A 23,817-nucleotide genomic window follows, 5' to 3' on the forward strand; every position below is an offset into this window, starting at 1 on the left:
ATTCCAATTCGTCTAGCAAACTCTATTTTCTCTATTGTTAGAGCAGTTTATTTTTATTGGGCTTCTTAAATAACATCTGGCAATCCTCAAGCCAACCCATTATTCTTAGATGCACTTGTTTCACTTCGAATCAAGAACGAGGCCAGTACAGATGTATCTATTACCTCCGAGAAGTTGCGAGTTGGTCCGAGAATCAGCTGACGCAGAGCGATGTGGCGAGACGGGAAGCGGGAGACAGAGGGAGAGGAACGGAGACGGAGTCCAGAAAGCGGACGCAGCCACTTGAGAAATCCACCTGCACGACTGGAAACGATCTGCGATCTCCGGCGATATACCACACAATGCGGACTTATACCCCTCGGATCTGCTGCTGAGTTGCCTGCAGTTTTAATTTTGGTTGGCGCTGCTTTAGCTGCTGTTTCTACTCGAGCAAACTGCAGATTACCCAAGTTGAGCCCTTAAGTGTGTTCCATATCAGGTTTATCATTCGCTGTCATTGTCGCCGTGGCTCCGAGACAAGCATACGCTTTACTGACCCAACGGACCGAACGGATTAAATATATCGTTTTGGTTTCCTCTTTAATGAAAGGGTTGAGCTGAATTTCGATGGCCAGTTGCCTGGCTAACACCTGAAAATTGCAGCTTACCAAAAAGTAAATATAAAACGGAAACTTTGTTTCGGGGACAACGCACATTACACACTAAATATGCTTTATGAAGAAAGCCATGGCAAGAATATGGCCAAGGGGTTGGTAATATAGCCGAGCGTATTGATTGATATTGAGGAAGTTGCCTTGCGGTTATATTACAAAATATCCTTTTTAGCGTGGCTTACACTGCAAGTAATGATTTGGGTAAAGAAAAAAAATCAAGCAATATATATGTTCAAAATATAAACAAAGTATAAGTTAAAATTTAAGCAATATTAATATAATTAAAAATTCATTACTAATAGTATTTTCATATAAAAATTTTAATTTTTGAAGAACATATCAAACTTTCTCGCAGCTTTATTCCTTTTTGATTTACCGAGTCTTTGGGTAATAAAGTCCATAGCAAAAATGATAACAATTAAGAAAAAAGGAGGAAACGCTACAGGGTGTTCCTAAATGAAAAAAGTAGGCTGTAATTTAAATTATACAAAAAAATATAAAAATATTTAGAAATCTATATATTAGGAAGATTATTAATATGAGGATTACTTGGCGAACGTTTCCCAAATTGCTAATTGTAGTGCCATTGCTGCATTTTTATCTGGCCCACTGTGTAAAGGCAGAATCGGAAGACCACAAGCGTCGTAAAGAATCGGGTAGGTTAATTAATTATTTTTAAGATAATTTAAATGTAAAATCAAAGTGATTGCTTTGTCAGACCAACCCAATGTGCAGAATGTGAACATCGCCTGGCTGATGAAACAGGGGAAGTTGCGAAAGACATAAAGGACACCCTATACGGAAGCTTGTTGGCGAGGAAGTATATGCACACAAATTACCCCAAGCCAAAAATTTATCGACAAGCGTCGCTCGAACTGAAACGGAAGCAGAAAGTCAAGGTGCAAAACCAAAAATCATTACACCTGTTCGCAAACACAGCGGGAAAGATGTGAGTGTAGAAAGCGTAGAAATTGAATGGACTGCGGAGAAGCGATGTGAGGCACGCCAAGTTGAAAATTTAACGCTCGTAGCTCATCCGCAAGGGTTGAAGATGTTCTTCTCGGGGTTGGGTTTTATTGTATTTTTTGGATATATTTTTTCGGGGAAAACTGGTCACGGTTCATGCTCACCGCTTTCTGTTGCGTGTGGCAGGCGACACAAATGCGAAGCAAACTAAATTTAACTGTCTTGATATCAGAAATTAATAAACTTAATGAGCGGCCAGCGACGGATAGACATCTGCAACAGGTTCCAAGTTTGTTGCAGCTGCATTTGCTCGCCTCGGAATGGATTTGCCCGAAATTACATTTTAATTGTTTTTCTTTTAACTTCATATTTAACCTCTCGATATTATTCACTGATGGTAGTTGGAATTAGCACTTCTTTAGCAGCTGCCTTTCTTTCGAAATCGGAGAAAGGGGTCTTAAGAACGGGTTCTGTTCGTGGGTACTAATTAAACATGTTCTGACCATTTTTTATAATTTATTATCTATTCATCAACGTTTTAAGCACAAGAAAGGGTAAAAATTAGTCATTTGGGGCAGATGCAAAGGAAGCTGAAAGAGTTTTCTTTGTTAATATATGCAATTTAACTAAAATGTGTGAGAATATAATACTTACACATTTGCCTATAATAAATGTTTAAAGTTTTAAGATTACTTTTAAACGCAAACATATGCTTTTTAATATATGGCAATTCCATACGAAATCTACTTCAGGTAACTGGTCATTAGATAATGTAGTTAATTGAGATGGTTGCATATAATGCGTTTAGTTTATGGTAATCCTTTAGTGCATGTTTTCTACCCTCAACTAAAGTAAGAAAGTATAATTTACATAAATACATTTTAATTTAGCGTTATAGAATAGTGTAAAATACAGTAATGAAATTAAATAGCAAATTAAGCTAAGCTTCCCCTAAAGTCAACTGTCAGGAACAGGTCCATTCAAAAAGTTTCTCATGGGAAGGTAAACGTCGAGATCCTGTAAGATATCCACCCACTCGTATTCCCCGCTTTTATCAACTTCATTACGCAATGTTCGCATAATTATCTGCCGGGGGGAAAACTCACTCAGCAACAAAAGACCTAAGCCACAAACCTTCTTTTTCGATTCGAAGGGGTAATTTTATGGCTTTCGGATATTACTTAATCATACATTTGACTGGTTGCTTTATGCAGAGCACCTTGCACCTATCATGGAGGAAATTGAAATGACAGTTGAGTTTATGACGCCGCGAAGGGGCAGTTAAGATGCGAATTCGAATGCGTATTTTTGGCAATGCGTCAGTTGCAATTGCAGCAGATCCAGCAGATGATGTGAAAAGGAGGGATGGGGATCGGATCTGGACGATGACAACCTGCAACTGTCAAAATGTCCGACAGTGGCAAAAACTGTCAGCGAATGGCGGCGGCAGGGCGAATGTGACGCCATATAAAATCCATAAATTATAAAAGCTGAAGGGCGGACAGAAGAGTCCACCTCCCTGTGTCGGTGGCATTGGCAGTTGCATAATGTATTCTAAGGATGCCAAAAAGGAGTGACAACAAACCGGTTGCCACTCCATCAGATTACGTCCTTAGGGACTCACTCGATTGCCTGTATTTGGCGTTGATTGATTTAGCTAGTGGCAAAAACACTGCGACTACCTCTTGCCTCCTCTTTCTTAATGAATTCATTAATGAAGGCCATAATTAAATTTGCACTTTGTTATTCGGCCTGCTTTTGCATGTGCTAATTTATGAGTTTTTAATTATTTTTGCAATTAATGTTGTTTCTTGCAACAGCATTATAATTATTTTCTGGCAACAGGATCAACAGGATATGCTCCTCATTTGTCAGTTGTGAAGCGTTAAATCGAGACTCCAAAAAAAGACTTCCTTCATCTAAGGAGGGGTACAAAAAACGAAAGACTCAGGCAACGAACTTGGGGCGCCAAAATGTAATATTTCATGTTCCTTTTTTTGCAGCTGCGTCTCTTTTTTCTTTCTTTTGTAATTAAAAAGCGTTTTTTCGGATGCTCGGCAAAAGAGCTCCGGCACCGGCATCAAGTGCATTCTTCCAATTTCCAACTACCATAAAGGAAAATGTCATTTCGAAAACTCAATTGTTTGGAAATGCTTTTCGTGCAGGTACTCGTGTTTAAGTGCGTAGATCTTTTCTCTTGGCCTCCATAACCAATTTTTTTGGGGGTGAAAACAACAGAGATCTTCTTTCCACTATGGTTTTTGTGCGATGTTGCTTTGCTGCTGCAGGTGGACAGCTCGAAATGTTCTCAGGCCGAAGTGAATGGCTCTTGTTTAGTACAGTTATAAAACAGTTTAGATTTTCCTCTCTTCTATTTCTTTTTTGCGAAACGTGGGAACTGTATTCTGCAACAATATTCAAAGTTGATGAATGGGTCTCAGCACCAAGTCAAAACAAAGCAAAAGCTGGAACTATCGATGAACAAGGGTTGGTTACGGCCATTAACATTTAATAGGACCTAAAGTCAGACATAGGCTTTTATGGAAAAAAAAGATTTCAGTTTCTAATGATATACGAAATGAAGAATATTTTCAAGATAATTTACTTAAGCACCTAAAATTTTTGCTAACACAATATAACACAACCTGCCAATGCATATTCGAAAGTGCTTCTGCGTATTCTCACAATTCGAAAATTTTCCATTTTATTTTCAGACACTAATTTCCATTTTCTTGTGCCAACATCTCCCATTCACTCTTTCTTTCGATGTACAAATATTTATGTTATGCATTAAATGGAATATTTTCTGTTTGCTCACCTTACTTTCCTAGCAATTTCACTGTCCATAAATATATTTTCAGCTCCGGCAGCTGCTGTCCAATCTCCTATCTGCAATCTGCAATCAAATGACTCGACAACTTTGCAGAAACATTTCTTGGGATTTCTGTTTTCCATTCCAGCGTTAGCTTAATTGTTTGCAAATTAGCTAATTAGTTAATTAAGACATGATTACAATGCGAGTGGCAAGGGCAAGAATTGTATACCTTCAGCTTAAGGTTAGTAACCTGATTTGGGCATTTATGAAACCATTTTCAAATTAAAATTACCACGCCCGCTTACCAATTTCCGTAATTTTGACTGAAATGAGACAAGAAAAAAAAAAAACAAAGGGGCTATATCCATACGAAAATTAAGCCAAAAATTTAAAAACAATGAGCTTGAACAACTTAATTGAGATGTTAAAACTGCAAGCCCTCCTTGAGCTGGCTTCTTGTCATCATTAAAGACCTAATTTATTTATTATCCCCAGATTTTTAGTGCTCCATTGTTTTTCGTTTATTACAAGAGGGGGGCTGGGCCCAAGAATAATAAAATATTAAACGGCCACCACAGCAGCCGAAAAAAGAAAACCAAAACCAAAAACCACCAAAAGAACCGGCTTTGGCTAATTAGGAGCTTCGGGGAAAATATATGTAACACCGAAATCCAACTCGCGTATGTTTTTATGGATGCTCATCTCTGTACATGTTTCTGTTGTCTCCGCATCGTTAGCCCCCTTCACATCCCCAACTCTTGGTTTTATGATGTTGAGAGATTTTGCACCTTATGAGAAAATCTTTTGGCCTCGGTGGCCATCTCCACCGCCGTCGCTGCCAATCTTGTTAAACTCGCCTCAAAGCCGCATTGACACTTTGTTGCGCTTTGGCTTCGTCCCAGAGTTACAATCCCCAGAGTTTTAAGCGGGAAGTCGGTACGGCATTTAGGCTCTTTGCTCTTTTTTTCTGTATTTCATGTAGCTCTGTGTATTTGAAAGTCCGTTTGGCTGTCAAAAGCGTTAATTTCTTAAGTGCCTAGTGAGAGTCTTTTCTCCCCATCGAGTTCAGCCATAGTCTTGGCTTACAGCCACTCAAAGGCGGCTTTAATCTCAGAAGCAGCTGCCGTGTAGTTGTATGTGTGTCATTTTGAGGCTTAATGGGAGCACGGGTTCAAGTGGCAAGTGTCTTGTCTATTTCTTATTTGCAGCATTCCTTGGCCCAAAGTGAACTCATTAATTTGTCGCTCCAAATGAGTTGCCAACCCGACATTTTTCCCTTGAAGTTTTTCAACTGACCTGGTTATTGACCCAGATTTTTTCCTGAATCTTTGCAAGGCCTTCTATAACAACAAGTATTGGCTGCCGAAGAAACGTGAATATAAATAACTCACTCATATATAATATAAAAGTTTTAGGTTTAGTTTACAAAAAACTAACACGACAATTAATGTAAGTATTGATTAAAATATGCAATTTCTTTCCTAATAATAAATTTACTAACAAATGGGTCTAATAATAAAAGTAATATTATACATAAAACTCATCTATATTGACATGTACAGTTATTATGAACTATGCAACTATCAATTCATTCAGATCTAAAGTCTTATAGTAATTTATTTTATGAAACCGTCATAACTTAATTTTCCCACTATAATATTCATTCCCTGGCTCATTATTTCCAACCCTTGAAAATTGAGCTACTAAAAAACCAACAAACCTGCAATCAATTTACATATTTTAAATGTTTTGCTCAGCTAATTGCAAATAAAATGTTGACCCCAAAATTAAACGAACAAGCGAGTTATTTTAAATTTCCGCAGCATGTGAGAACCTTCTTCGAAACGTGCCCCAAAAGAAATGTTGGCCTTCATATTTAATTATTTCAGAAATTGCATTTTCCTGCTCCTTTTTTATCATTTCACAAATATGTAACCCGGTGAGCGAGTGTCATTAATTTGGCCAACAGGTGAAGGGCTATTGGGGGATTTTGGGGGAGTTGAAGGAGACCGAGCATGACAGGAGAATTGGACAAGTTGCAACGGAAATATTTTTGAAGTTACCGTTACTTTAGCGGCAAGGTAGCCGATCGTTGTCCGCACCGAATATATACATATGTATATATGAAATTTTTTTATTTTTGCTCGTTTCTCAGGCCACTGGCAAGAGGTAAGAGGCTAATAAACTCAATTAAGCGAATGTAAGCGTGTCCAGAGCGGTGGTGATGTCCGACAGTACATGGCACTTAATTGACCAGCTTTGAGTTGCGTTTCTGGCCAGGATTGAGCACTACGGCGAATGCAAATCCCGATTTCAACGCATTATCATCTCCATAATTCAAATGCAAGGCAAGAGGCATTGCATGACTCAGTGGGATCAGATAAGCTGTCGGCGAAAAATTGTTCGCCACAGAAATAAATATGAAGAAAGGCGAAAAAAAACCTAACGTAGAACGGTAGCTGCCAAACGCTGTTGACACTTTTTCCCCCAGCTTTTTCGTTTTCTCGTAGATAAAGAGATGTCCAAAGGGGCTCAGCGTGAGTCGGTGGCAACTGCAATGCCTCCTCATCGCTGATCGCAAACGTCGCAAACGGCGTGAAAACCGAAAAAATGAAAAACAGCACACAAAAGCAACGCAATTTCTAACCATGACTATGTGGAATATAGTTACGTCCGTCTGACGGCGACTCACTGCACAGCATGCGCCAATTTCCCAGGAAACTCAAGTTGAGGGGGACCCGGAAGGGACTAAATATTTGCCACTGTTTTGAATTTGGTTTTTTGTTTATTTCTGCTGGTATGTCTTTTGTTCTTCGCCTGACAATCCAACTAACAGATGCCGACGGTTCGGCGGAGGAGTTGGAAAAGTAGCAGAAAAGTTCAAGGGAAATGATCTGACAGTCTTGGTCCAAATATTTCCTGTTTATAAGCCCACTTGGGGGTCAAGAACATAAATCAGGCGCAGTCGAAATGCTGTTGCTAAAACTATTACACCCAAAACTATTTCTTGCTTAAAAATCGTATTATTAGGGGCCTGGGTTATTACTAGCTTTTTAAATAAGTTAACTAAACTAAGATATTTTGCGATGTTATTTGAAGTCATTTTATATTATCTGCTGGTGATCTCCACTATTATCCATTATCCATGATTACTTTAAAGATATGCTTTTAAAAATAGTTCTTACAACAATTTTTTGTATTTAGTTAGATGACCAAAAGTCAGGATTCATTAGTGTAGACCTTTACATTATCCAATGCATCTCCAAACATCCTTTTTATATTTTATTCACTCAGCTGCTCCACAATTAATCGTTGTCGCAGATATTTAGGGCGTTTATCACACGTTAACACTGGAAACGCCCCGAAAGCGGAACATCTTCAACGTAACTCAATTGATTTCACGGGACTTTCTGTTTCCCGGTTGCTGTGCATTGCCATTGCAATCCTGACTATCATTCATGGCAACTTGAAGACAATGCGTTGACATTTGCGCCTCATGTTGCTGCTGGGCCAAAGTTATGACCAAGAGGCAAAACAAACAGAAATCAATAAGGAAAAACGCAACAAAAGGCGCAAACATTTTCTCTACTGGCCTATTGTGCGTATGTGCCTTCTGTTTACATTTGCGTCGATTGTAGCAGCGTGAAATACCACAACAATGGCATCATATATTTCCCGACTACTCCTCCATCCGTGTAATGTGTTTCCACAAGAGTTGCAGTTTCGATGGTCCGATGATGCATGGGCGCTGAATCTAACGGTATGCCAAAGCATTTGTACCCGCGAAAAACAAAAGACTTAAGCCACAAACTTTTGTCAGGGTATTGCAATCAATTGCGGGGTATCCTGCGAAAGGCTTTCAGAGATGAGGTTAACGTGATATAGGGTGCATGGCAATTTGGAATTTCACAAATTTTTGGAAAGGTTTGCGGCGAACCAAGAATTGTGATTGTAAAATAGTCAAAGTATGTGGGTATATTTTTGATAATACCTAGGAACTCTTTTTTAATTTAGTAACTTTTTAAGATTGGGTGATAAATCAAAAATATAGGTATAGTATAGTATAGAAAACAGTGAAATCTCCATTAACCTTCATTTAATTCTCCGTGAAAGCAGAGTAGTTATCAATGAGATAAGCTTTTACTGAAGTGGTAAGATTTAAAATATAGCTCTATCCCAGACTTATCGCCTTTCTTATGCGTCAACGTTTCAGCCTAGCCGCTACTACAGGCTGTCGACCCTTTCACTTCACGCCACTCAAAATTTAATGCGTACGTGCCTGGCCACCCAAAATATGGCTTAAAAAGCGGCACAAAATCGCAGTAAACAAAATGCCCAACTGAAAAAGATTTATTATATTAAATGCACGCATTTAGCGCCACTTAAGACGCCACTGAGTGGCAACAAAAACAGCAAGCGGAGCAGGAAGTCAAGATAATTCTCATCGATACGAATGGTTTTTGTTCAGCTTTCGTTTTTGTTTTTCTTTCTGTTGGCTGCCTAGCCACTTGTAATGATTGTTATGTTTATATTTTTGTGGAGAAGGACGTGAGAGCTTGGCGGCAACCGAGTTGCAAGTGGCAAGTGGTAGAAGGCAAGCGCCAGCGCCAAGCTTCAAATGACATTGCAGGAGGTGCAGAGGCAAGCACATAAAATAATACTACTAATAATAACAATAATAATAACAACAAGCAATTTCATAAAATGCCGCACGTCCGCACGGCCTCAAATCGAACCAGCTTCAATGATGGTTGCAGCTTCAAATCCAGCGGCAATCTCGGCCACTGCAAATTGCAACTGCAACATCGGCCGCTGCAAGTGAAGTCAATAACAACAAGCAAGACAATAACAACAATAACTACAAAACAGCAGGAGATGCACAAGCTGGCTACTGGCTTTCGGCCAGGCTAGAGCCCAGGAAAACTTAGATGGCCGGCCCAAAGTTATTTTCAAATTGATTTGAATCTATCTTTCGACAAACGTGGACTGCCAGAAGGCAAAAATAAAAATCAAATATAAATTATTTTAACGCAGTGATGAAAAAATATGAATAAACTTAAAGGACTTTTAAATTGGTAACTATGTAAATAGAAGCGTTCGGGACCTATGCTTTTTCATTAATTTATGGAGCCACAAATGTGTAATATTACATTTTATTGAAGTTTCTGCAAAGTAAAAAAATTGCTGGGTCATTTCCTTTTGGGCAACTTACCACGCTTTCCATGCTGGACGGTCGCAATCAGTGTTCAGTAGCTGATAATTACGTTTCCCTGTGGTTTCCCTTTCATGGGGCGTTTTCAATTTAATTTTGCACCGGCCATCCTGGCGCAGACCTTTCACAATCTGCGCCTGGTCGTGTGACTTTTAACGCGCATTTTCAGGCACTTTAACGCCGCCGAGCATGGCGCACGAAAAGTTGAACAACTTGGGGGCTCAGCGGGGTTGAGGATGGCCGCATTGACATAACACCTCATAATTTGCACTACACGTTGAAGGCTGCTGCCACGCCCCCTGCACACGCACTTCGCATTGAGCGACTTTCGCCTTAAGAATTCTCGAATTGCTGCTGGCCAATGTCCGCACAGAAAGAAACTTCGTCCGGCTTTGTCATATATGTACAACATAAAATTGTATGGATGGTTTTTTTGATATTATTACAAACAACATTTTGAAGATAAAATCTATTGTAATTATTACATTATTTCAGACCACTTCAGATTTGAAGATTTAAGGTTCTGTATTTTTATGATTATAAGCCAAATAATACATTGTATTAAATCGCATACCTAAGAACAAACATAAGGGTAAAATTAGCCATCAAAAGCTTGATATCATTGCGTATCATAATATCATTGTCCTTTTTTCAAGATTAAACAAGAGAGAACGCTATAGTCGAGTTCCCCGACTATCTGATACCCGTTACTCAGCTAGTGGAAGGGAGAAGGAGAGTCTTAAACACAGTTTTTAGCGGTTTGTAGGCGTTATAGTGGGCGTGGCAAAAAGTTTTTTGGCAAATCAATAGAAATTTACAAGACCAATACAAAAATGAAAAAATATCAAAACATTTTTCAAAAGTGTGGGCGTGGCAGTTTTAGGCGGTTTGTGGGCGTTAGAGTGGGCGTGGCAACATGAATCGACAAACTTGCGCTGCGTCTATGTCCCTGGAGTCTGTATACTCAATCTCAACTTTCTAGCTTTTGTAGTTCCTGAGATCTCGACGTTCATACGGACAGACGGACAGACGGACAGACGGACAGACGGACAGACAGACGGACGGACAGACGGACATGGCCAGATCGACTCGGCTACTGATCCTGATCAAGAATATATATACTTTATATGGTCGGAAACGCTTCCTTCTGCCTGTTACATACTTTTCAACGAATCTAGTATACCCTTTTACTCTACGAGTAACGGGTATAAAAATTAAATTACTGTGTATTTTTGGGTGTAAGCTTTGTTTACGGAGAAAAAGAAAGTGTCGTCATCAGCGTCGACACGTTGGAATCGCCGGGGTGTCACTGTTGCCACCGCGATCATCAGCATCGTGTCTGGACCAGACCCAAAGACCCAGACTCAGACCCAAAACCAAGTCCAAGTCCAAGTCGAAGCCCGGCGCTCGCTGATTCCGCCACACCCCAAATCACTTTTACATGTCCGCAGGGTGCTCAGGAGGCTCCGCCGACCAGGCACTTTCTTTTGCGCGTGTCCAGCTGGGATGAGATGCAAGTCTTGTGTGATGTTCACACTTTAGGAAAGTTTGGTTTGGACCACGCAGGGCCGCGAGGTGCGAAGACATTGTCGCCCGAAGTGTGGCCATCATCATCATGGACCTCTTCAATGGCAGCAACATCATCTGGGTAAACAGCTTTTCAGCATCGAAAGCAGTCACCTTTTGTTGTTGAACATAAGTGTATATAATTTATATGGAAATTATCTGGCCCAGTAATGTCATGCATTTAATGCTTAATTTATACAGAGATTTTGCAGATTTCTGTTTTAATTTCGTTCCCTTGGCAATTTTCGGGTTTTTTCTTTCGTAGGTCACAGGAAAATTTTTCCCTGAGTCTATAAAGTTGTAATGACTGGCCTGGGAAGATTGCTGAAATATTTAATTGTTCATTAATATTTTATCATATAAATTATGAATTTCATTTCCCAGGGAAACTCATTTTTAGCAAGCTGCCAACAGTCATTAGCCAGAGACGCTCTAATAACCACAAGCCAAAAATTACGATGTCTTTGCACAATGGTTGGTAAGAGGAGACTTTCAGGTAAATATAGATGTAATATTCACTCTTACAATACATATCTTCCTTTTATGGTTTTAAAATACATTTTAAGCTGACAAAGTTTGTCCATACGGATATAGACTTTTGAATAACTATTTTTGACAGACGAAGTCAATGTCACAAAAGGCTAGTGGGATACTTTTGTGCCCACTGTTTTGCCAAAATGTCATGCCTAAAAATGTTAACAAAATCATAATTATTCAGTAAGCCTGCAAGTTTTTCTGAACGGACACGCAAACATTTCCCCAATGAAAGAGTCCGTGGACAAATAAGCAAACCAACCACCTGAGGAAATGCCCTGAAATGAAATGCTTCAGAGAAATTGCTTACATTATGGTATTGTCTTGTATTAGCTGGCTGTACTTATAATTCTGTAAAGGGAAATTGCAAGGCATGTGGGCGCAATTGGCGCCACTTTGACGCCTTCGACTTGGAGGACTTTGATAGACCTCAGTTGCATCTTTCTGATTCTTTCTCATTCAACTGAACACTTACGTGCTCGGAATGGTGCGTCAAGTTGCCAAAGTTCCGAACGGTTTCAGGCGTAGCCAATTACAAAAACATCGCCGCAAGAGAGATGCCACACAAATACAAATTAGTTGCTAATTCGATGTAACTCCAAACTCCTAACTCTGCTGTAAAAATGAATAATCGTGTTATGCTAAACACTTGTGACAGACTTCGACTTGTGCCTGCTTTATATGCAAATGTTTTCTTTTCTATTTTTAACGACTTGTAAGGCATGATCATCACGGCAGATAGGAGTTCTTCCTCAAAGACAACTTGGCGAAAGGGCGTGAACCAAATTGAAATGTTTTCATCGCTTTTGAAGTTTTTACTTTTAAATCAACGTTTCTTTTTTGGCCCGGATGCTAAGCACTTCGGAAACAAAGTTTTGGTTCACACGCGAATAAAACGCGAAGCAAATAACGTACAGATATACAAAAAATGTTAATACAATTTAATTTACTGCCATTTTTACTGCCCCTCGCCAGTTGACATTCACATTTTCATTTCGCGTAATTACAGACCAACCAGATGCAAGCCGAAGGGGTCTCCCCGAAACGGGGTCACATGGCCAGCTCCTGCTCACTGAGCATGCTCATCCAGTCTGGCTCCTTGGGTATAATTAGACCTGAAAGCATATTTGTCAAGTCTCGGTTTCAGTTCAGGGATCTGCGGATCGTGGTGCAGATCAACAGGATGCGATATGTTAATGACACAAGCGTTGCCTGTAGGTTTCCAGCTTGGGGAGCGCAACCGAATTGAGTAATTGTTAAATTGCGAAATGTCCACGGGAGCTGAGCAAATTGAAATTTGGCCAAGTGGTGGGGTGGACAAGGAAATTCAATAAAACTGCATTTTGTCTTTTGGATCAAATAAATATCTGGCATTCGAATAAACAATATGTACAGCTGTTCGCCATTTAAATTCCTTTGTTGCTGCAGTGATTTAAAACAAGAGTGAACGCTATAGTCGAGTTCCCCGCCTATCTGATACCCGTTACTCAGCTAGTGGAAGGGAGAAGGAGAGTCTTAAACACTGACAGTTTTTGGCGGTTTGTAGGCGTTAGAGTGGGCGTGGCAGAAAGTTTTTTGGCAAATCGATAGAAATTTACAAGACTAATGCAAAAATAAAAAAATATTAAAACATTTTTCAAAAGTTAGGGCGTAGCAGCTTTGGGCGGTTTGTGGGGTTTAGAGTGGGCGTGACAAAAAAAATTTTTGCAAATCGATACAAATTTACAAGACTAATACAAAAATGAAGAAATATGAAAACAATTTTCAAAAGTGTGGGCGTGGCAGTTTTGGGCGGTTTGTGGGCGTTAGAGTGGGCGTGGCAATATGGATCAATAAACTTGCGCTGCGTCTATGTCTCTGGAGTTTGTATGCTTAGTCTCAACTTTCTAGCTTTTGTAGCTCCTGAGTTCTAAGCGTTCATATGGACGGACAGACAGACGGACAGACGGACATGGTCATATCGACTCGGCTATTGATCCTGATCAAGATATACTTGATACTTTATATGGTCGGAAACGCTTCCTTCTGCCTGTTACATACTTTTTAACGAATCTAGTATACCCTTTTACTCTACGAGTAACGGGTATAAAAATAGCACTATTAATATGAATTTTCCCACATTAACGAAATGCGAAATGCCAGATGTCCACAACAAGTATTTCCAACTTAATTGACTTTTTATTAACAATTCTGCAAAAAAAAAGTGGTAATAAAAACCAAAAGCAAAGCTTAAAAACGGAGAAGCGTTTAAAAGTCGAATAGAAAAATACTCTAGATATTCGGTTTTTAATACGAGGTATATTCAATAGTAAGTAAAAAACAAGCAAAGGATTTTTTATTTAATAAAATTAATAAAAAAAAATTATAAAGTTGTTTTATTATAAACTCATAAATTAATTTAATAATTTTCTTAAACACTCCAAAGGATTTAGCTAAATTTTAATTTTTGGGTGACATCCTTTATTAAGGGTATCTCCGATTTAGCCGACATGAAGCACAACAAATTCAATAATGAACACATATCAATAAACACACAGAGAAGCTGTGGACAAGTGAGTTGGCCGGGCTTTCAAAAACACTAAACACGAGCTTCCAAGATGTCCCAAGCAGGCAACAATTTGCGCAAAAAGTAAATGTAGAAAAACAAACAGAGCGCAGCATGTAGCCAGACAGGAGTAGCAGGAACAAAAAGCCACCAACTGCAGTAGCAGATACAAATAATTAAAAGAAAAAAATTTAATTGATGCATTAAAGCTGGTAACGTGTTTTCCACTCGGTTCCCGGGCAAGTTTTTCCCCAGCGACTAAAAGCTAGAGAGATGACTGTCTCGCCTGCACTATTTTTAACTGACTAGGAACTTTAACAGGTTGAAGAGCAGAGCTCATTATGTTCAAACAACAGTCATGGCATGTTGGTTTAAATATTTACATTAAAATTGTTCGCATTGACTGGGATGACGGATGTTCCCTGGGCGGTGGATATCTTACGTTTTTTTCCAAACAGTTTCGGAATTTTGATTCCCCGTCTAAACGATTCAAAATTGTTGTAGACTTAGGCAACGAACTTTAAAAGGGGCTGGCTTTAAGCGAAATCTTCACAATTCAGTTCTCCAGCTTGGCACTTTATTTTCCGCTGACATTGACAACAGCCGCCTAAAAAACAATCAAAAGACATCTGCGTCTTGAACAGAGTTCGCTCTACGCACCGTCATTATATTCATTATGCGGAGGTATAGAGAGACGTTGACTTTGTCTAAGATAAATTGAATTAGAGACGCCAAACGCGCACATTCATCATCCATCCGGCCATGGGTATGGGGTCATATGATAGATAGTCAGGATAGCTGGAGGGATGTTCGGAGTCCCTAAAAAACCAAAAGATGTACCAAGCGCGGGCCGTGCCCTCGAAGACAAATAGTAGGAGTAGACATTTTAATTTCCCGAAAAGAGACTGCCAGATGAATAGCATTATCCAGTCCTTTGAGGGAACTCGTCCCATCTTCCTTCTGTTCTCGCTAAGTGGCAGGGAAACTAGAGCAGTCTGCGTATTCTTCTTTTTTTAAGGACGGCCTGGAAGATGCCCGTGCATAGAACTTGAGGACTAAGCCGATCCGATGCGTAGGAAGGGCATGAAAGGAGTGGAACTTGGATTTCCCCCCTTTTGTGCTGGCTTTTGAAGAAAATTAAATCCTTTTGGTTATTTTTTCAAGGTGTGGCCATGCAATCTGCGTTCTGCTGTGCCCCGTGCTTATTGTCTTGATTTATAGACCACGGAACATCTTTACCGGCTTATGTGGGAAAGAAAACGTACCGGAATGCAGGAAAAGGATTCAAGTCAGGCTTCTGCGGCTTATTGGTTGCGCTGGATTAACTCACAAGAAGGGATTGAGCTCTTTCTTGAGCTGTGCCTGCTGCGAATTCGGAAGCAGCTGCCAAAAGGATTAACTTCCATTTTTTAGGCGCTTTAAAAAGATCACTCCCAAAGTAGTGCATGTAGCTCGGGCTGGGGCAAGCTGCAAACTCCTTGCAACTTATTAACAGTCGCCAATGCGGCACACCAACCTGTAGCCGGCTTTTCAACAATTTTCTTTTCCTGCATCAACCACAACTTCGGAGGCAGTAGCAGTCAACAACGATTGAAATGCTGTTTGTGATTTTTAATTGAGGAAAAAACGAGAATTATTGGCATTTTCGAAATCGAAACACTGATCACCCTTTCAGACAAGATAATGCTGATATATATGAGCTGCAAATTTCATCGAATGCTTTAATGCAATGCTTGAGTAAAGCATGAACAGATATGTGTTCTCCTGCAAATGGAAAATGATTAAAATACTACAAGTTTCTAAAATTAAAAAAAAATTTTTTGGTATAAATGATTACTGACTAAGCATGGCAAAAAGATAAAAAAGGGTATCATGATGTCACTTTCTGGGCCTTATTCGCTTTAGTTTGGTTTCGAGTTCGTGATGGCTGCTAATTAATAAACGCAGTACCCCCAAGAAGAGGTGGGAGGGAGGAAGGTAAACGACTGACTGCCCGACGCCGCCTCAGATGCCACTTGGCATAAATGCACACTTTTAACATTTCTCGGATTCTCCAACTGCAGCGACTACGGACGATACGTGAATCTTATGACAGTCCGCCAATGTCGCCAACTGGCCGCCGGCGACTCTGAGGAGGAGAAAAAATAGCAACAAAAAGGAAAACAAGTTGCAGTTGGAATATTAAGAATTGTCATATTGAGAAGTCCAAGATGCCTAGAAAGTCAATGCCAAGCAACTGAAAGCCCGAAGGCAAAAAAACTAATGAGATGTGATCGACGGTTAGATACTCTTAGATAAATAAAATTTTGAAAAACTCAAATATAATGTATTTAAGAATCATGTCTACAATGAAAATACAAATATGAAAGAATATCAAAACATTTTTCAAAAGTGTGTGCGTGACAGATTTGGGCGGTTTGTGGGCGTGGCAACATGAATCGACAAACTTGCGCTGCTTCTATGTCTCTGGAGTCTGTATGCTTAATCTCAACTTTCTAGCTTTTGTAGTTCCTGAGATCTCGAAGTTCATACGGACGGACCGACGAACGGACAGACGGACGGACAGACGGACATGGCCAGATCGACTCGGCTATTGATCCTGATCAAGAATATATATACTTTATATGGTCGGAAACGCTTCCTTCTGCCAGTTACATACTTTTCAACGAATCTAGTAAGGGTATACTACTATACTATACTTACTCAACGAGTAACGGGTATAAAAATTAAATAACTTATATCAAAAACAAAAGAGAACGCTATGGTCGGTTCCCCGACTATCTGATACCCGTTACTCAACTAGTGGAAGTGCGAAGGAGAGTCTTCAACACTGACAGTTTTTGGCGGTTTGTGGGCGTTAAAAGTGGGCGTGACAAAAAGTTTTCTGGCAAATTAATAGCTAGAAAAACATGATTATATCTGTGTAAATTGTTGTCTTTTTGAGTTATTGTCTGTGCAGAAGCGTGTCCTGTTTAGTTTATAAGACTGCTGTCTTAACATAACTCCGCGGTTATAACACTGAAATTTGTATACATTTAATACAGATCGTAAACTGCTGGTTGGAGAAACCTTTTGTACCGGGAATCACGCAGCGTAACTAATTGCCGAATGACAATGATTTCGGATCCCCTTGGTCTTCTCAAAGAGTTTTCCCATTTTCCTTAATATAATTACCAGTTTTATTTGGCTGCGTATGCTCGATTGTTGCGCTTATTTCGACGCGTCGGCGGTGTTGATTACAACTAAAATTTTGACTCGAAACAAATTTTTATTACACCTCTCATTTGATGGTTTTGTTTCCGCAGTCAATTATTTTGATGGCTGATGCGTGAATTTGTTTCAAAGTCTTGGCCAACGAACTTGACGCGTCTAAAACTCCGGCTAACGCGTCAACTGTCAACGGAAGCTCTCTAGCAGTTTTACAAGTTTATTAATTTATGATTGCAACAGTCATTATTTTTTACTATTTATTAAGACGATAAAAAAAAAACACAGGGTAGCCAGTTGTAAAAAATGTCAAGCATATATATGATTGATTACCTTTTCCAAGAATTGTAAAACTGTAGACCGAATTCTAGGATTATTGAACTTTCAATCGCAGCGAAAAACGTATAAACTGTTAGGTTTTTAAAATAAAATCCGTGAAATACTTAAGTAAGAGTCTGGGCTATTAATTACCACTATACCTAAAGCAAAAGTGTTTTACAATTCTGAAGACCGAATGTGAGTTGCACTATTGTTTTAATCAGCAATTTTTTTTTTATTTTTTTTTTATCTTTTAAATACAATTACATTTTTTGGAAACTACTCTGGACCGCCGCCACCATGGGATCCAGTTGTTGGACTGGGCGCCCGACTTGTGGCCGGACTGCTGCTGGGCGGCGTGGCATCCGGACTTCGGCCCAGAGGTACCAGCAATGGACCCATGGGTCGGCGGGCACGGGGAGCGCCGCGGGTTCCTCGACTGATAGGTGTGGCGGTTTTGGAGCGAGGTCGTCCTGGTCCGCGTTTGCAGGACACTCCAGGCGATTGTCCGGATGGACTTGTTCTATAATCTACAAAAAAAAAAGGTTTGTTATTGGAAATAGACAATAAATATTATTTAAATTATTTTTAGACGGAAAGAAAAAACAGCCTATCTACCATTTCAAACTTTCGAGATGTTGAAAGTGAAATTTTTTTTCCTTTACTCCATGGTCTCAATTCCATTTATAATTAAACAAATTGAATATTCGGAGGTACAGCTGCTGCAACTGCCCTTAAAAACTGCGCAAACTGTACTTTAACTCCTATCAGATTTTATTAGATAAATGGAAAACGAGCATATCAAGCTGAACAAAGGATAAGCAACTTTCTTGCTAATTCCACTGACATTTGTCACCGCACGTTTCATCGTATCCTGGCATTTCCTTGTTTGTCCCAGCAATGCATGCAATTGTGGTTTTTTAATTGCCGAAAGTCCCCCGAAACATTCTAGCCCTTCCCCTCCTACTGGCCAACTTTAATTTATGCAACGTTGCGTATTTGCCATTGCGATTATGTCTCCATTTTGGGCCAACAGCTACGGAACGTGTTCCTGTCACGTGTGCCCCGCTCCCCTTGCCTAGTGTCTGGGACTTTAAGCGGATTTATTCAATTATCATTTGTCGTGCGCCTGAAAATCCAACTGAAAATTGCCACATTGTTGCAGGATTTATCTCCTTTTAAACGAATTGGTTTGACTATGAATTTGGGAAATTTACCATTTTACAGATGCGAATCACTTTGCTGAGTTATGAATCAAATTGGCAACAATCTGTGAGAACCGTAACGTGTTCCAATGAATTGGTAAGGAATTAATGCTGTTGTCCTTTACACAAGTTAACTTCAAAAGCGAGGAAGTAAAAAGCGGAAAAGATAATGCTGCCAGATGTAAATCTCTAAACAAATATTTGGCTTGACTTGCAGCCAAACGAAAGGGGTGAACTTTCAAGAATGTTTTATCTGGATTTAAGTATTTGCTTTAAGGGGGCAAAACTGAAAAAGTTATGTAATGTAAAAACGCCTGGCACTGCGTTAAAATTGTCACGTACCACAAAGTGGATGCATTAATTCTGCGGGCTGTAATCGAGACATATTAGAAAAAATGAATAAAACGAAAGGGGGAACGGTAGATCAACCACAAAGCAATATGGAGATAATACCACCACAGGGGGAGGGGTTGAGTACCCGAAAATACTTGTTCCGGAAAAGGCAGCGATAAACGTGATTATGACAAGCGATTAGCGACAAGTAACACTCTATTCAACTGAGGGGGAAATCCTTGCGGAGGGGTGACTTCTCGAGGAGTGTGAGTTGCGTGACGGAAGGAAAGTTACTTGCACTGAAAGAAAAAATTAATTCGCAACTATGTTGACTTGAAGGCTGTTCGATGTTTATTTTCCAGTCTTCATTTATAGTTGCTATTTGGTAGGAAATGTATTAATTATATTAACTATAAGCTCCCGCAGAAGCAAATTTAAAACATTTAATTACTGATTCGGATTGCCGAGCTAGTTTTGTTTCACTCAGAACACATTTGTTTGTTTTTACACATCACATATTTTCTTTAAGTGTACCTACCTTCTTCGGTAAGCAGTACGCCGGCATTGTCGCCACCGCCGCATACTTCCTGTTGCTGCAAGGGTGAAGACGCTCCCGCTGCCGCTCCTGTTCCCGCCGCTGCCTGCGTCGCCGAGGCCGGTACCGCTGGCGTGGCCGCTTGCGTCGGCGTTAGCACGCGCGGGATCGAGCCGTGTCCGCCGCCGCGCCGCGTGCTGCCCCTGGGACGTCCGCGTCTGGTGCCGCGCGGGTGGTGCCGCCGGCGCATCGGCGAAATGCCGCTCAGGTCGCCGATGAAGTCTGCAAGGAGAACGGAAATTTATAGATGACTCGGTATTGATTAATTGCGGTTGGACGCAATCCACAAACATCTGGCCCAATATAAAACGAAAAACAAACATTAAACTGGGAGTTTCGTTACATTTACCACAATTTTATGGCTCGCAACCTAAATGCCTAACTAATGGGGATGGCCTGGGGTTCTTTGACGGCTGCCTGACGGGGATACCTTCTTAGGTTTCCTGCCCATAATTCTTTGCCAGCACCTTACTATCGATATTTGTGCCATGACCATATTTGCGCATTCAACGTGTTACTTTTTATGCCCCAAAGACAATGGCAGAATGGCAGCAACAAACAAGTTCAACTTTTATCGTGGCCAAGACTCCACCGAAATGCCAAAGGAAAAATATGCGGAGTGCCATATTTCTATATTATAATTCTTAACCCGCCAGTACACGTGACAGAAACCCCATTATATGTATTCATGACCAGCAAGTTGATTAATTCCAAAAACAAAGGGTTAAAGTAGTTTAAAATAATAAAATGTAAAGTTAATAAGGAATTATGATTGCCAACATTAATATTGATAGCAAATTAATAAGAAAGCAAATGAAAAATTTCACATTAGAACTCTTCCGAACCAACAGTTCGCTTAAAAACGATATCTCTAAACATTTCACTGGTTATATGCCAGCGACTTAGACGGCTAACTGTAAGTTGTATAAATAAAACAGAGACAACAAATAAATAAACAACGACGACGACAAGACAGGCTCAAAAAAGTTGTGATCAGCGGGCAGACAACAATGTTGTTGTTCCACTGGTTCTATTTCCCCAGTTGTCTGTTATTCGGTACGAGTGTATCTTGTCTGGTGTTTGGCGACAATACCTCCCGTTCTGCTATTTCGGTATGCAACGCACACGAGTGCCGGCAGCATCATCATACCCGATATGATGATCATCACTCCATGATAGACATTATTGTCTAGTCGGTGCAGTGATCATCGCGATCGACAGTCGCCAGAGGAATTGTCTACAATATTGTGGCCATGTCCCCATGAAGAGCTTCAAATGGCTTAAGCCGAAAGAGAGAGGCCCAAAAGCAGTCTGTTTCCTTTGGTCATAGGGTTTACTTTTACTGCTACAACGAGAACGAGACCAAATCGAATGGCAATGCAATATTATTGAGCTGAACTTTGGATTTTAGCAATAAGTTTTATCAATAAAATCCAATCCAAGGCAATTTACACAGCCCAGAGCCCAGAAAGGTTTTCCTCGCCTATTTCCTATTTTTTTTGGCAGTTCGTTCTTGGTTTGTTGCTGCTCTTGGCATGTATTTCGGTCAAACGTCGAGGCATTGCAGCAAAACATCAAAAAACACCAACAAAGTTTCGCTTTTTAGCATAATTCAGCTGTCGACCAGGGGCAAGGGAAAAGTGATGGAAAATACCGGGCAAAATGGAAATGTTGAGCGTGATAGATTAAGTCGAGCTCGGGTTAAAAATGATGAACAGGGAATGACAGTTGAATCGGGGGGATAAAAAGGTTTATAATGGGAACCAAAGGAGAATGGGAATGGTACTTGGTAAGTGCTAAAAAAAATAATACAAAATATTATTTTTGCATTTATTAAAGCTTTTGTAGTAAGAATATTTCGATAGCCTTTGAGTTATAAAAAATATAAAAATTAAATATTTTCCTATAACACCACTTTCTTTTACCGCCCAGCCAACTTCAGCCTATACTATCAATAGTAAGTATTCCCTTTGCTCCAGTTGTATTTATGAATGCTATAAATATGTTCGCTTTGTTTGATTTGCTGCTGTTGGTGATATTTGCATCGTCTGGGCCCTCTTCATATTGCCTATTGACACGAAAGGCCCAAAGAAATAACAACAATGAAATTGCAGCAAACGAAATATGACAAAAAACGAGAGACGGGAAGTAAAAAAACAGCAGCAGAGAATGAAGCTCGGCAGACGGGGAATAAGAATCCGCCGAGCATAATCGGATTTCACAAATCATTCATTCAATTATCTAATTGATTTGACTGATGATCATTTGTGAACCTTGATCCTAGCTCCATGGGCCCGGTGCCAAAGCCAATGTGACGCATGTTTGCTACGCCTGATAAGCGAAGTGAAAGACGGGAATCTTGGCTCGAAAGGCCTCACCTTTGACTGTAATGCGCCGGCCATGACTAAGTGGCTCTTGGCTCTTTGGCTCTTTGGATCTTTGGCTCCTTGGCACTTTTTTCCCGGACACCCGGCTCTCCTCGTCCTTCTCGGATTCACAGGCTTAAATTACATTTCGCTTTTGTCGCTTTGTTGTTGTTATTGCCGGCTACTGTAAGCCATAAAAAGTCATATAAATGGCGATTCTTATCTGCGTGAAATTGTTAATTTTTTTACGGATTTGCAAAAGTCCGAGAATTCAGCTGCAGTTAGCTGTTAAGGTGAGATTTCAGTTCGAGGTTCGAGCATAACTCAGTATAGTTCTTATATGATATCATAAATTAATCATATCCTTACATAATAAAAAATCAAAACGTCTTAATTTTAAAAATATTAAATTTGGAAAACACATCGTTTACATGAATCGTTAGACATCAAGCATATATTTAAGGTCAAAAACAATTATACGGAATGGAAACAGTAACCTTGGGTGCCATATAACATGGCATTACATATAAAAATACTCGTATTCGGGCCGGGACACAGGCTTCGATAGATAAAGTAATCTGATTTGGTGGAGACGCCAGCCCTGGGGAGTAAACTTCTTCCTCCGTGGCGGTTTGACATTCAGCACATCGTAGATATGATCCGGATGATAGCAATGGGGCGGGAACTGAGGCGTGATCTTCGGTTTCGAGAGGCTTAGAATGCGCGGAGTTATCGTGGCTTTGAGGGCAGCCTTGCGGATGGGAAAGCGGAGTTCGGCCCACCATTTGTCCTCGATGTCGGCATTAAAGAAGCAGCAGGGTTTCGGTGGCGGCTTAAAGGGTCGTCCTTTGTCATGGAGTGGTGGCTGACCCCAGACAATTATTGGGGAGTACGGATGGTCCGGATTGATGTACTGATGCTTCGGCGTCATTTTCCGTTCCAGTGGCGTGGCCAGCTTGGCCACCTTCTCCTGAAACTCGTCCGGATCGATGGCGCGTGGCTTTCGGGCGCAAGGCAAGATCTTTTCAAGACAAGGTATGGTCTGTTTAACCGGCTTCGGCAGTTCCTTTGGCATGGCTCTGGACGCAGCCCACTCGTAGAACTCCTTCCACTGCGCCTTCTTCATAGGTCCGGGAATCTGCCATCTGGTTAGGTAGCGCTTTTCCTGGATCAGACGACGTTGGATCGGCTTGGCATTCCGCTCACACCATTCGACCCAACTCGGTGGCGGCTTCACCACGCTGAGTACACTAGCCTTGGTATCTTCTTGAATTACACTCATGGTGACCCGATTATCGATTTAAAATCACTTAAAATTTAGCAAGGGTTCAAACTGTACCTAATGCAACAAATAAAATTTTTGTGTTCCAATGGCGATGGTTTTTAAAAAATTGTAAAGTTCTCAGCCGGTTGAAATGTAAAATCCAACTGACGACTAATTGAGTGCCTACTTATCAGCCCTCGAAAATAAAACCGTGAGCTGTAAGATTTTAAAGTCGATG

General features: G+C 40.3%; 3 protein-coding genes across 3 annotated transcripts in view; 1 reads left to right on the plus strand and 2 right to left on the minus strand.

Annotated features, from left to right (window-relative positions):
• Window positions 1-1,113: 1,113 nt before the first annotated feature.
• On the plus strand, window positions 1,114-1,532 carry LOC26535185. The gene is made up of 2 exons (XM_015189377.2): window positions 1,114-1,309; window positions 1,372-1,532. The coding sequence occupies exons 1-2, from the start codon at window positions 1,192-1,194 to the stop codon at window positions 1,437-1,439; spliced, it is 186 nt and encodes a 61-aa protein (XP_015044863.1). The 5' UTR covers window positions 1,114-1,191; the 3' UTR covers window positions 1,440-1,532.
• A 16,483-nt stretch (window positions 1,533-18,015) lies between these two features.
• LOC6535689 (chromatin-remodeling ATPase INO80) overlaps window positions 18,016-23,817 on the minus strand; it is a 39,836-nt gene continuing 34,034 nt past the window's right edge. Inside the window, exons 13-14 of the mRNA XM_002096281.4 lie at window positions 19,893-20,171; window positions 18,016-18,346 (exon numbers count right to left, since the gene is read on the minus strand). Coding sequence (XP_002096317.2) covers window positions 18,096-18,346; window positions 19,893-20,171 — 530 coding nt within the window. The 3' untranslated portion in view covers window positions 18,016-18,095. The remainder of the gene's footprint in view (window positions 18,347-19,892; window positions 20,172-23,817) is intronic.
• On the minus strand, window positions 22,742-23,786 carry LOC6535678. The gene has a single exon (XM_002096270.2). It carries the CDS (start codon window positions 23,595-23,597, stop codon window positions 22,836-22,838), a length of 762 nt encoding a protein of 253 aa, XP_002096306.1. The 5' UTR covers window positions 23,598-23,786; the 3' UTR covers window positions 22,742-22,835.

The sequence above is a fragment of the Drosophila yakuba genome, chromosome 3R (assembly GCF_016746365.2).
Source record: "Drosophila yakuba strain Tai18E2 chromosome 3R, Prin_Dyak_Tai18E2_2.1, whole genome shotgun sequence".
NCBI lineage: Eukaryota > Metazoa > Arthropoda > Insecta > Diptera > Drosophilidae > Drosophila > Drosophila yakuba.